Source organism: Heliconius melpomene, chromosome 18, assembly GCF_056956725.1.
Source record: "Heliconius melpomene rosina isolate 202511_hmr_F chromosome 18, ASM5695672v1, whole genome shotgun sequence".
NCBI classification, from domain to species: Eukaryota; Metazoa; Arthropoda; class Insecta; order Lepidoptera; family Nymphalidae; genus Heliconius; species Heliconius melpomene.
The window spans coordinates 14389622-14402664 of record NC_140406.1 but is presented as its reverse complement, the minus strand read 5'-3'; the positions used below and the strand labels follow the sequence as shown (position 1 = coordinate 14402664).

The following is a 13043-nucleotide window of genomic DNA, read 5'->3' as shown; positions in this document are numbered from 1 at the left end:
ATGACGGCCTCTTAACGTTGTTCGTATAATTATCTGAAATTACGAGTTTACGAATATTAAAATGTATTTTTGGAATATAAACAATAATTAATTACTGTTATACATTGTATGTAAATATGGTCTATTTAATTTAAAGCAGTTTATATAAAAGACTGAACGTAACCACTACATATTTATAAGTAAATCGTTCTATAAAACTATAAGTACTAAACTAAACTAAGTTAAGGCGAAAACCACAACCGAAATCGTTTAAAAAGAATTAAGTAAAAAAAGTGTGATCGTGCTGAGTGCGTGCGTGTTGAGTGACGCAACTCAACGCCGCGCTTTACCTCCACACCAGAACGAAGAAATGAAAATATTAAATATTTCTACTCGAGCGGGAACCGAATCCACAAGCTACCATTCACACGATGCCTCTGAGCCAGGACTGGTCTCAAACAATTTTATTGTATCAAATTATATTAAAGTTCCATATAAACCGTCCCCACATCTCATCTTGTTATCTCCGCAGACACCCTTCAATCCATTAAGTAACGTGTAACTTAATAGAAGCTTTAATCATTTAAAAATTCTAGTACCTACTGAAAGATAAGTTTTATATAGGATACCCCTGAAGTACAGGATAATGACGTCATGTTGACATTTGTCATAGCCATAGATGCTAGAGGGGGCGTATCGGGTAGGTATTAAGTAAAATAATAATTTAGGTGCCATCGAGTCGCTGCGCCGCAGTTAAGAAGTGTCTGGCAGCAAACTCGGTGGGTCTAGTTACAATTTGAAAGTCGAGCTTATGATTGCGAAAATTTTAAAATAATAAGAGTTATCTTGTGTCTATAGTTGGAAATGCGTGAAATTAAATGTAATAAAATCAGCTGCACGCTGTGATCCGCACACAGCAGGGTTCCCTCTGGAACCTAGCCATAAAATACTCCATTCACCACTTTAATCTAGACATTGCATGTTGAATGGCAGAACTCAACGCCGGGTTTTTAAGATAAAACATAGATAGCGAAATTAAAAAAAAAACTTTTTATTTATTTAAACTAATGGCACTAAAACATAATAAATAACATAATATACCATTATGCCGTCATTAATCTACATACTCGTATATTAATCCAGTTTACCAGATAACTGATAAAGCATGTTCAGATGAGAAGTGGAGCCGCTATTGATTTTTGATGCTCGCTTTCTCTACTCCTACGTATTTTCACATCTTACATCACAGTGTAAATTTGTTGTATAGATACAGGAAAGATAGATAAAAAGTAAGAGAGAAAGTATGTGCATAAGACTTGCACAATATGTAAAAACTATAGCATTCATTGTTTGGGAGATTTTCTGTAACAATAGTTCCGCGCTGTCGTCTGCTTTTTTAATTATTTTTACTAGACTTCTAAAGATGTTAACATGTTATTATAAAATATTTATTATTTTACACAAAATGAAAATTTAATTTTTTGGTAGTAATAAATGAACGCTCAAAATGATTAGTCAATAAAAGTATAGATTAGGTACAATTCTAAGAGTAAAATTAATTTATTATGTTAATAAAAAATAGGTTAAGTTTAATAAACAGCCTGAATAAACGGTGTCTCCGTTTTTAAATATGTGAATTGAATATATTAAGTGATTAAAGTGATAAAACGAGAGGGGACTAAAGGTGAATGGCAGGAATAGGACGTCACATATATGAGTGTCGGCATACTACTGGATATACATCTACAGCAATAGTATGATTAAATTAAAATATATTTTCAATTTATAAATAACTTTTGTTAATACCAAAAGAATTTTATCTGGAAAAACATCCATTCGAAGTGTCTGAAGTAACTTATACCGCAGGTACAGTAGTGCACTAAAACTGTTAACGAAATATCATGTATTCTTAAAAAAAACAACACAAAAATATGTTTTTCAATACAAATTAGCAGTTCCTGAGATTAGCGTGCTCAAATCTATCAAAAACTAATATACTAACTAATAAGTAAGGTTTAAATTAACTACCTTTTTTATAATCTGTATGTTTTTGTCGTAAAGACGATTCTATACCTGTATCTTTTTGTCGTAAAGAAGACTATTTAGTCTAATACATTGCATATCATATTGTAATCGATTTAGCGGCTCGCGTCCAAAGGTTATCGATAGAATATCAAATCTTGAGTCATCGTATAGTCGGGATGAACGTGTGATAAACTTGTTACTAGAACTGATAACATATCTGTAAACTTGTATGAAATTTGTTTAAAATAAGATGTGAATTAGATTGTAATTTTTAGTTTCTACATAATTTTTCTTAATTTCATACATTATTAGGTTAGATAGAAAGAGTCTAACGTCAGCATTCGTTCTTCGTTTCCCATCTGAATTTCATCCCACGTGTTGAATAGCGACGCAACGCTTTTTTTCAATAGATTAGATTTGGATTTTTTATAATAAAAAAATCTGAAGACAGCATCTGAAATGTCCTCATATCTCGCAGGATGCAGAAGACAAAGTCAATAAATCTTATATAATAGAATTTGATAATTCATTAATTTACTGCTTTCTTACTAATAAGCTATGCTTAAGCTTATTAATAAAGATACTGACTTCATCAATCAGTTAGTTAATCGATATCGGTATTAAAAGTTTTCTAGTAAATTAATAATGGACTCGCAAAACGGTTTTTACAAGTAACACGTCGCTAACGGCGGCGCAAGAAAATTACAAACCGAGATGACAAAAGAAAGTTTTACTCTAAAGACTGCAGCCTCCAGCTTTTTACTTTGTAAAGAAAGTGTTATAGACCGTGCATAGTCGACATGATGGAAAATCTTAAGAATGTTATAATATTTTGAAAATAAGTATTATTTGAAGAAATTTACATTCAACGACTAAATGAAATAGACAAATATTTATGTGGCACAGTACAACCTTAGGCAAGCAATTTATCCACGACAGCCGTCTAAGCAAATATTAATAGTAAATATGTATTGATATTTTATTATTATTTTCACTACACATATCACTTAGATATAAAATGCATTCACATGCGTTTATATAATGAAATAATATTTTAATTAATATACTTGATTCTTAAATTATAATTATTGTATAAAGTGAATTTTGTATATAATTTTTGAATTGTCAAACGGTAGGTATACAAAAATATCAGTAATTTAATACAGGAATTTACAACCGCTCAGAAAGACAGTTTCGCTATACGTTTCTAAGTTATACTTATATACTACGAGAACATATATCCATCCCTAAACACTTATATAAAACCCTAACTCAAATATTCCTTTTCATTTAATAAAAAATACAGTACGTACAGAAATACCATCTTCATCCAACAACATATTAAACATCACAGCAGTAGTGGCATGGGAAAAAATCAATAAAACGCAAAAGCACATTGCACTGCTCTTATTGAAGCCATCCCCCCTTCCCCATAGGCGGTGTCTATGCTATACAAGCGAACTTCATCATCTCATGAATAGAATACCAATTTAAAATGGGATGTTAAGCTTATGGAGAAAAGTTAATAAAATTAATATATATAAATACTAGTGGACCCAAACGCGGCTACGCCCGCTTGAACTATACAAATATTTATGAAATATATTTATGAAATTATTTTCAGTTTTCATTAGAGAGATGCGTTAAGCAAGCTCATTTTGGGTGATGTTTTGTAACGACAAACTTTGTGATATTTCTTTAAAATTCTTTACAGATCTAGTTTGTGAGGTATTTAAAGACGGTTAAGATTTCTTAAATTGAATTATATATCCAAATATTTGCATGAATATTTATTTATACAGTATAAAATACAGAATATTATTTAATCTATTTCTTATAACGAGTTCTTTATCTTTTAAGGTCAAGGTTGGGTTACATATATTATTTCACACCAGAAGCCCCAGATGTTCTTTACATATCGTCTATAGTGTTATAAATTTAATGCAGTTTCTATAGTTACCTACTTGTGGTAAACAAATCGCTTTTTTTGCATTATATATGCTCATTAATAATTGTTACGCAGAGGGGTAATAGGTACATATACCTATCTAAGTAGAATAAAAACGCATAATAAAATTAAAAACCATCATTTTCTTATCACTTCAATTATTTAAAACTAGGAATCTTAGGGAATATTAGGCAAATCGAGATTAGAAAATAAGTAAAAAAATTTAAAAAAACATATACATTGCTAAGGTATAATACGAATTTCTCAATAGTTTAATTATAATTTATTATGTTTATTAAACTTCGTCGAGTCAAATATTTTACTTTACAGCAAAGAAATATATGTACATAATTGTAATCATTACAATTATTTCTTTGTTTTACTTTTTATTCCAATTATATTATACTATTAAAAAATAAGAAAGTTATTTCATATATAATGAAGAAATTAGAAAACTTCAATCAACAATAAAATAAATATTAAATAACAATGCGGTTATCAACAAAATCGATACACCGCAAGAGGTCTAACATTACTATTTTCTACCCCTTTCCCGCAATCTCACTTACACTGAGATTGCCACTTAGGTTCCTTTAGATATATTGTACGTAGGATTTTTACACATATGTTTTAGTACAGTTTAAACATTACAAGTTCTACTTTGTGGGCTTTTATACTGAAACTCTTCACTTTCGAAATAAAATGAACAATGAAAATAGAATACTAAAATATTCATGAAAAATAAATATAAAAGGTGGTAGAGGTACAGTGAGGTACAGCGTCCAATTGCAAACACGTTAGTTGTGGATTCAATTAGTGAATTTTTTTTTAAAGCCGGTAACGCACCTTGTTACATGGGTTCGAGGGCAATTGTAATCACTTACCATCAGGTGAACCGTACGCTCGTTTACCGTGCCTTTCTCCATAAAAAAAAGATCAAAGCCGTTTTGCTTCCGCCATATGCGTGAAAAGGCGTGAAGATACAAAAAAATAACTTCTCTAACCTCTAAAGTAACACAGTATCACATCTATCTTTTATCTAACTAAAATATTTTTTTTAAAAGATAGACACAAAATTATTTAAGAGCACCGACTCTGCCATACGCATCACCCGTTTTCCCAGTAATTGAGCATACAAAATTGTATTAGGATACATCTAGTTGTTCTAGTTAATACTGTTTAAAAACTTCCTTCCACAGCCATACTTTAACCATTTCATGGAAGCGGTTAATATTGATGCGAGTGAAGATTGAGTTTAACATTTTAACATAAATCATTGTTACGGCCTTTTGTAAGGGAGAGGCCCTCCGCGGTTAAAATAGATTTAGGGTTACTTTGAAAGTCGATTTCGTTTCTTTGGTTATTAAAAATGTGCAAAGTTTTTAATCTTGCTGGTGGTCTTTTGTTTTTAACTGAGTTTGAAAAGGAGGTTTTCAAATTGAAATGACCTAAAGTTAAGCCGAATAAAACTAATAGAAATAATTTCTTAAGAAATTTATTAAGTTTGTTGGCACTGGTTTAAAAATAACAGATTGAAAATAATGTATGAAGGTTTATAATTGTGGAAAGAAGGGAAGCATAATAAGTAAGTATAAATTTAAGCTGCGAGATACAAAGTGAAGCTAAAAAATAAACAATTTTTTATGACACTGTCTTGGTATAGTGGCATTTTGTCTGTGTGAGCGCGTAATTTGTGAGTTCAAATCTCACTTGAGGAAATTTCTATCCTTAGAGATAGATATTTTGTGAACATATTCTATTTTTAACTATGTAGAAAAAGAAAATCTTAGGTTCAGCTAAAGATTTAGTAGTTTACGTTAAACAAGTATTTCTAGTTAATTTCTGTCCATCACACTAACAAAAGTCAATAGTTTAATAGCAGCAGAATAGTCTAATCTATAGTTATAAAATAGATACCTACTATTAGTTAATGAAAATTGTCAGCTGAGTGTGTCATACGACCTTCGAATCCCCTTCTGCTAAAACGGAAGTGTTTGATAGCTTGAGGCAAAATATTTTTGCACGACACCGTCCTCACCCCAGTTCCTATACATATTTAGTACTTGGGTAAAATGTTAAGAGCTTTTGTCTTTTTTATTGATAATGCGTGAAGTTATGTTTACTCTGTGTGATGATATTAAATAAAATCATCTTTATGCTGTATCTCGCACAGAGCAGGGTAGGCAGAGAGAACCTAGTGTTAAGAAATCCGTTTCCCATTTTTTTTGCTGGATTCTGGAGGAGTGCGTGTTGAGTAACGGTACTCAACGCCACGCTTTGCCTCGACATAGGACGAAGAAATTAAAATATAAATTTAAATAAATATTTAATTTCGTCAAGTGTAGATTGATTCCGCAACCTGTCGCATTTACAGTCACACACTTTGCGCCTGCGCCACGACTGGCCTCGTGATATTAAATGATGATTCTTTTTAATATTATTTAACTAAATACTACTACTACTAACTACAACTTGTTATGTTAATTTATATGATTACGTAAAACTGTTCCGTTACTATCATCGTTAATAACGTCGAAACTACGGTGCAGAACGCTAAAAGGCTGCATGGAGGAACCTTCTTACACTCCCCGTGTAAAGGAGCACTGAGGAAGAGTTTTTTTCAATTTCTGCACCGGAAAAAAATTAGATTTTACTAGTAGTAGTGGGTGGCTACCACTAAACAATGTAAACTCCTCATTGATCACCACGTTATTCTCCACGCTTCTGAGTAAAACGAATAGAGGCGACACTACTTTTTATGTTCCTTACGCTTACAATGTTACGCCACTATGATGCCAACAACATAAACATACTAAAACCTTATAATTATTATTATCAGATAAACAATCTTTTCCTCTATAATAAATTTTACCGTTAGTCACAAAAAGCGCCGCCAATTAAACTTGACTTCATAAATTAATTAAGGAACTTTAACTATTGCATTATTATTCCCCTCACAGATGGTTATCATAAAGTATTTCACCTGGGAAACTTTCCAAGGAAAGCGTAAGTTATCGTCGGGAACCAGTGTTTTGTTACGCGATGCGTAAAACTGAATACAATTAAATAATATTTGTTCAAGCATCTATTGATTTTAACATTTTACGATTAGAAATTAAAGAAATTTAGCAATTTTCCTTGGGGTGGAGGATTTGTTGAAATTTCTACGGGCACAGGAAAAAACTGCTCCTGTTTACTTAACGGTCGAAACTACGAAAGATAGAAATGGAAATATGTAGTGATAAAAGTCATAAAATGCATGCTCTTCTTTCTCTTTAGGTGATTGCGGGCGACAATTAGATAGATATCACGTGGTAGGAAGAAAGAACCTAGTCACTATGTCACTTTGATCTTCACTATCGGTAAAGAACGGCCATGATGACCGTGGCCGTCCTGCAGTTAGCTGCAGACGGATGCGCAGACTTAGTTTAAGGATATTTTTCAGAGTGCATAATGCGCAAAAGTTCAAAAAACCTAGCTTTAGGGCGGCGACGACTGTTAATTTAGGGAACATAATAATTTGGGGGACAGGTGAACCGGAATTGCGTCGTGACTAACCAGACCGGGAAACCCATAACCAATGCAGTAACAGTCGCTATTTTCATTTTTATTACCATCATGTCGAAAACGAAGATATTATAGATAAGCAAAAAAGACAACAAAAAATAAATGAGTTTAAAAATTTAGATAGATGCTATTGTAATTTTGCTAACATTTTTTAAAGAATATTTATAATTTTAATATCTATACTCAATTATGAATTAACGAGACTATAATTATAATGTATATTTGATATTTTTAAGCAATATAAATAAATCAAAACGTTATTAACCAATTACTATGAACCTTTCGGAGGAAGTAAAGTAATAGTTGTATGTAATATTAAAATGTCGCCGCATAACAGGTTTCAAAAAAAACCTACAGCGTACTATTTTTAAGCATCATCGACATACGTATTTAGATTGAAGAGATTATTTTATTTTTGAACGATTATCTTAAATTCTTATTTTCTTTTTGAGTGAGTAAAAAAAAAAAACAAACAGCCGAAATTACTAGACCTCGTAAAAAGCTGAAATTTGGTATGTACAGGTTGGTTTGGTATACAACTTGGGGAATATGAAGGAGACCGAAAATTTTCACAGGAAGGGCAAAGGAGTACGATTTTACGGCTCACACAAAAGCAGTAGCATAGATGATGCTTGAAATAACTTATTAGTAGTATGTACTAAAATTATTTTATAAATATATGAAATTCTCAAAATGAAAAACAATATTGGTGTAAGTCCGTACAGCAAAATATTCCTCCCATATTATCTCCTTTTCACGCGAGCTTTCATAAACGTGTATAGTTTTAGAAGCTTAAGTAAGCAAAGCTAATAAATAGTAATATCGACTTACCATTATGCACGGCACCTTCTTATCTTGTTTGCCTAACATTATATATTTAGATTTACTATAATATTATAGAAAATACCTATACTACAGTATAAATTTCTTACAAAAACAATTTTCTATATATTATATGATATTTAAAATAGCATTTACATATAAGAAATGTGATTTTAGTACTATAGTAGCAAAGCAAACAGCCTCCAATGAAAGCTAATCCTGTTTTATCTCACATTTGTACGATCTACTCTAAGCGTAGGTTCATTGCGCATGTCACGTTCTGTTGCCAACCTAGACCCTTGGGTGAGTTGTGGGGTCGTTCACCCACACCCTGGACATTTGAAGTGTTAATTTTTTTGTTTTTACACATAATTCTATAGAATAGAATAGGTCAAATATCACTTAATTATCTTATGTATTGAGTTTTCTTTTTATATGTTATAAAAAAATATAATGCAAATTTAAGATTAATGAATGAAAAATTAATAACTTTGACTAATTTATTCAACACGTTGTTTTTATAACAACGTAAATTAAAATGGCAAGATAAAAATAATTATAACATCGTTAGTTGTTACCAAAACCAACGGACCGTGTGGCCACACGAAAAAATTACTCAATTTGTGTCATATTATTTTTAAAATACCTACATATAGCGTTAATAATGAAACTTATTATATTTATTTAGTAATTTATAACTGTGAATTGTTATTTTGTGATATTATAATAACGTAAACGCGATAAGTGAAATGAAATAAACTACTGATAAGAAAATGTTCGTGTAAATATTTTAACATCGTTGCCTAATATACATTTTGTTTTTATTAACTAAAAGTAAAGAATAAGACTTAATTAAAATAAAATTTAAATGGCGCGTGCCAACACCCCGGCGGGCAACCTAATTTCATATGAAATTGGGTCACTATTCTCCCGACACTAATAATTTAAGCCGGACGTATTGTTCACACAGAGCTTCTACATAATAAAGCAAATATCATTTAAAGTAAATTTTCAAATTCAATATTATATACCTACGAATATTGTAAGGGCGAAAAAATATAAAACTAATGCAAAAACAACAAGTAGTGCGAAACCGTTACGTACCTGTAAATGGATGGGGACTTTTTTAACAGGTGCGTTAGTCATTTTCCTGAAAATCCAACCACGATATGCACTTAACACGAAAGTTTATTTATAACCCGTGTAGGTGGCTAACAGATAAGATTTTCGCAAATCTGTTTAAGAAGAAATGAAGTTGTACGTAGCAACAGTATGAACGTTTACCAACCTACTGATTGTTATATTTTCATTCAAAACACTTCCCTCCAATACGCATGCGTAAAAAATTGTCTCTGCTGATTGGTCAGTCCGTTTGATACTGTTGCAAGTTAAAATATACTTTAGTGTGTTCGTTTTCAACTAGATGGCAGTATTTTTTATGAATATTAAATAATGGTAAGCGTTTTTTTTTTTTTAATGAAGTATATTTTATTGTTATTATTAAATAATAAAACATATATGGTTAAAATATATGTTTTATTAAATAATAAAATATATAAATTAAAAGCAAACATTTTTTTATAGTAGCAACACCAAAAAATTTTTGCGAAGTTGTTATATATTATAGTACAAGATGGCGCTGGTGACAAAATTTAAAAGTCGATACTCTGGGACATAGCCGACTCTCCCCGACCAAAACATTCAATCGGAACATGCGTCTGATGATACCGATTTTTCGCGCCCGTTTTTCTGTAAGGTTTTAATGAAAAAGACATTTGTTTTTATATTTCGTAAATGCATAGTGAAGTGGTTAATAAATTCTTTTAGCACCCATGCCCACACTACATCTTAAGCCTGGATTAACGGTAAAATATTTTTATATCGATATTTCATATATATTTTTGGCTTTGTTACCGAAATAGACAAATTCTTTTACGGCAATGTGTTTACGATGAGAATATTAAGTGCAGTTTAAATCATCACAAAAATTATTGCTCCTTTTTTCATGACCGAATAATTTATGGCTATCGAAAAATAAAGATGAGCGCTCACGGATTATATAAATTTACATTTTTTTCCCCTATAGTATATATTTCAATAAAATTCTTAAAAATTCTCAAAATTAATTATTGAAGAATAAAATTATTTATGAAATTTAATGTAAAAACTTCACGCACGAATTATATCAATAAGTATTTATTTTTTAATAATTTAATCTTACGATTACGATACTTACTTAATTTAATAATTTTATCTATTTACAATATCTATAAGATTCGGTATTCTATTTAATTAATTATAATTTTGAACACATTCTTGTAAATCATTATTTTTTTTTAATAACACAATTAACATAAATAACTGTAACAAACCAAGACGATATATTTATAAACATTAAATCATAAATATCAGGTAGCAGCTAAGGATTATACTGACATTGGAAACCTTGGCCCTTGCTGATAAACTATCACATATTTACATAATGTATGAGTCGTGGACAAAGCCTTATGGTGCTTACCGTGAATACAATGTAACGTATAAATTTACTAGAACATTTTATAAAATACAAAAATTATGTATGAAATAGTTGTAAAATTTCGTTTATGCTTAAATAATTACTGTAAATGTTAAATATTTAATAATATTAATATAGAGAAGTTATTGAGTTCCTATTAACTGATTATATTTAATTTATCTCCACGTCTAGTAGACAAAACGCAGACTTAAGTACCACCAGTTGCCACTCAACATGCGCTGTCTCGAAAAATGGTTGAACTCAAAATGAGTGCAGAACTCAAAATGAGGCGGAGTGTCTTAACACTACATACCTTCTGCCTACCCCTCTGTTTGTTTTGTGCGGGATATGGCGTGAAAAATAAAAAAAAACACATGTAAAGTTAATTTTAAATATATTTTTATTTTCGGAATATGTCAAATTACATCTGCGTAAGTGTTTCAAAATACTATGTTCCAACAGAATATCTATTTTTAAAACCCTATGGTTATTAAAATATCTTCTTCGTCTTGCGCCTATAATATTATAAAGTTAGTTTTATTTCATCTCTTGATTCTTGTGGTTTTTACCTGTTACCTTGGGCTTCTATGAATATAAAATTATGTCTGTATGTATAACACTAGCTAAGTATTCCTTGTGGTTTCGCCCCCGTGGTCAAGTTAAAATAACTAATAGTTGCGTATGACACATATTCTAAGTGCCCGAGGTAACGTAAGTGATGTTATATGGCCTTCCTTGGTAAATGGACTGTCAGATAACTTCCGATATCCCTAATTTGAAGTTTGAGTTCATAATTCTCACCCGTCATTCATCTGTCAAATTTTCGAGGGTATTATTATATTCGTGTGTTAACTGAACCCTGTTATAATATTATAAAGAGGATCGTCTGTCTATATATTGCAATGTATTTAAATTGTAACAAAATTATTTCTGTGCCTGTCTAAAATTACATCTATTTCTTTATTAACCATATACTATAGTATCGTATATAATTGAAGCTATTTCTAAACGAAAAGTACAACTTAAACTATCATTCATATTGTTCCAATATTGCCTAGAAACATCGGAAAAATGTGAAACATAAAAAAAAGTATCTATTATATTGGTATTTGTATCTAAAATCACTTATTTTTTATTACTATAACTCAACAACAACAAACAGTACATATTTCATTCATAAATTATATATGTATCAATGAAAACAGCATCTCAAAATCGATCTCAGACTTGAGAGCGATTTATAAATACGGGCCTAAGTAAGATTTTAGTCTGTATTATACTAAGTACGTAACTTTATTAATTGTTTTTTGGAGTACAATTAAATGGATTGCCTCGGACTAATTTAAAAACGACGCGATTGCCGTCTGACCTCTGTAATCCATAAAGATTAAACGTTAGTGCCGCAATTACACTAGGGTATGGCTATATTTATGTCATTCTACGAAATTAAGTATTTTTTTGACAGTGTCACTTAAAATAACCCATGCCATTCCCATAAATATTATACATATATATAGGAGATTTTGAACTAGTTACTTTAAAAATAAGTAAGAAATTAAATTTATTACAGTAAAGGGAACTTGTTGTTCGACACGCTTCTATGATCATTAAAAACCATATAATACTTGGTGGTTTTTGATTTGAATTTGTATGACGATACACAATTCATTGTACAAATGCGAGTTTTGATTCTAATCGTGTCCATTGATTGTAGATTTGGAGGTCATCTCGCCTCTATCGGACATCGCATCTCAGGGGATAGGTCCCCTATAACTCTAGATATGTCAATTTAAAAAATAGTTTATATTGACTAAATGACGAACAAGTAGTTTTAGCTTCACATTGTATCCTAGACATAGTTGTGTAGGCAAAGGGAACCTAATAACAAAGTGTTACGGTACTCCGTTCCCATTAAGACACTTTCGTTCCTCGCTTTCCGTCGAATTCAGGAGGCATTGCGTGTTGAGTGGCAAAACTCAACTCCGCGCTTTGCCTCTACACCAGAGCTAAGAAATGGAAATATGAAAGTAAATTAATATTTCACTTCCTCGAGTGGGGATCGAACCCACAACCGTCATGTTACAGGCACACCCGTGTCGCTGCGCCAAAAATCAATTTATTAATATCTCTTTAATTACATTAAACCCTCTAAATGGACTTGTAGAGGGCATCAGGCATGTCTCATCT

At 31.0% G+C, this 13043-nt stretch overlaps 2 protein-coding genes across 4 annotated transcripts in view; one reads left to right on the top strand and one right to left on the bottom strand.

Annotated features, from left to right (window-relative positions):
* CRMP (Collapsin Response Mediator Protein) overlaps nt 1-9652 on the bottom strand; it is a 40252-nt gene extending 30600 nt beyond the window's left edge. For 2 of the 3 annotated variants that reach the window (XM_085202133.1, XM_085202136.1), the window contains exon 1: nt 9446-9652. In XM_085202133.1, coding sequence (XP_085058259.1) covers nt 9446-9487 — 42 coding nt within the window. In that variant the 5' untranslated portion in view covers nt 9488-9652. Of the gene's footprint in view, nt 1-8350; nt 8497-9445 lie in introns of those variants that run through there. The other variant, XM_085202135.1, reaches the window with a different exon arrangement.
* A 376-nt stretch (nt 9653-10028) lies between these two features.
* Nep3 (M13 family metallopeptidase neprilysin 3) overlaps nt 10029-13043 on the top strand; it is a 39655-nt gene continuing 36640 nt past the window's right edge. The window contains exon 1 of the mRNA XM_085202132.1: nt 10029-10206. Within this exon, the coding sequence (XP_085058258.1) occupies nt 10174-10206 (33 nt within the window). The 5' untranslated portion in view covers nt 10029-10173. The remainder of the gene's footprint in view (nt 10207-13043) is intronic.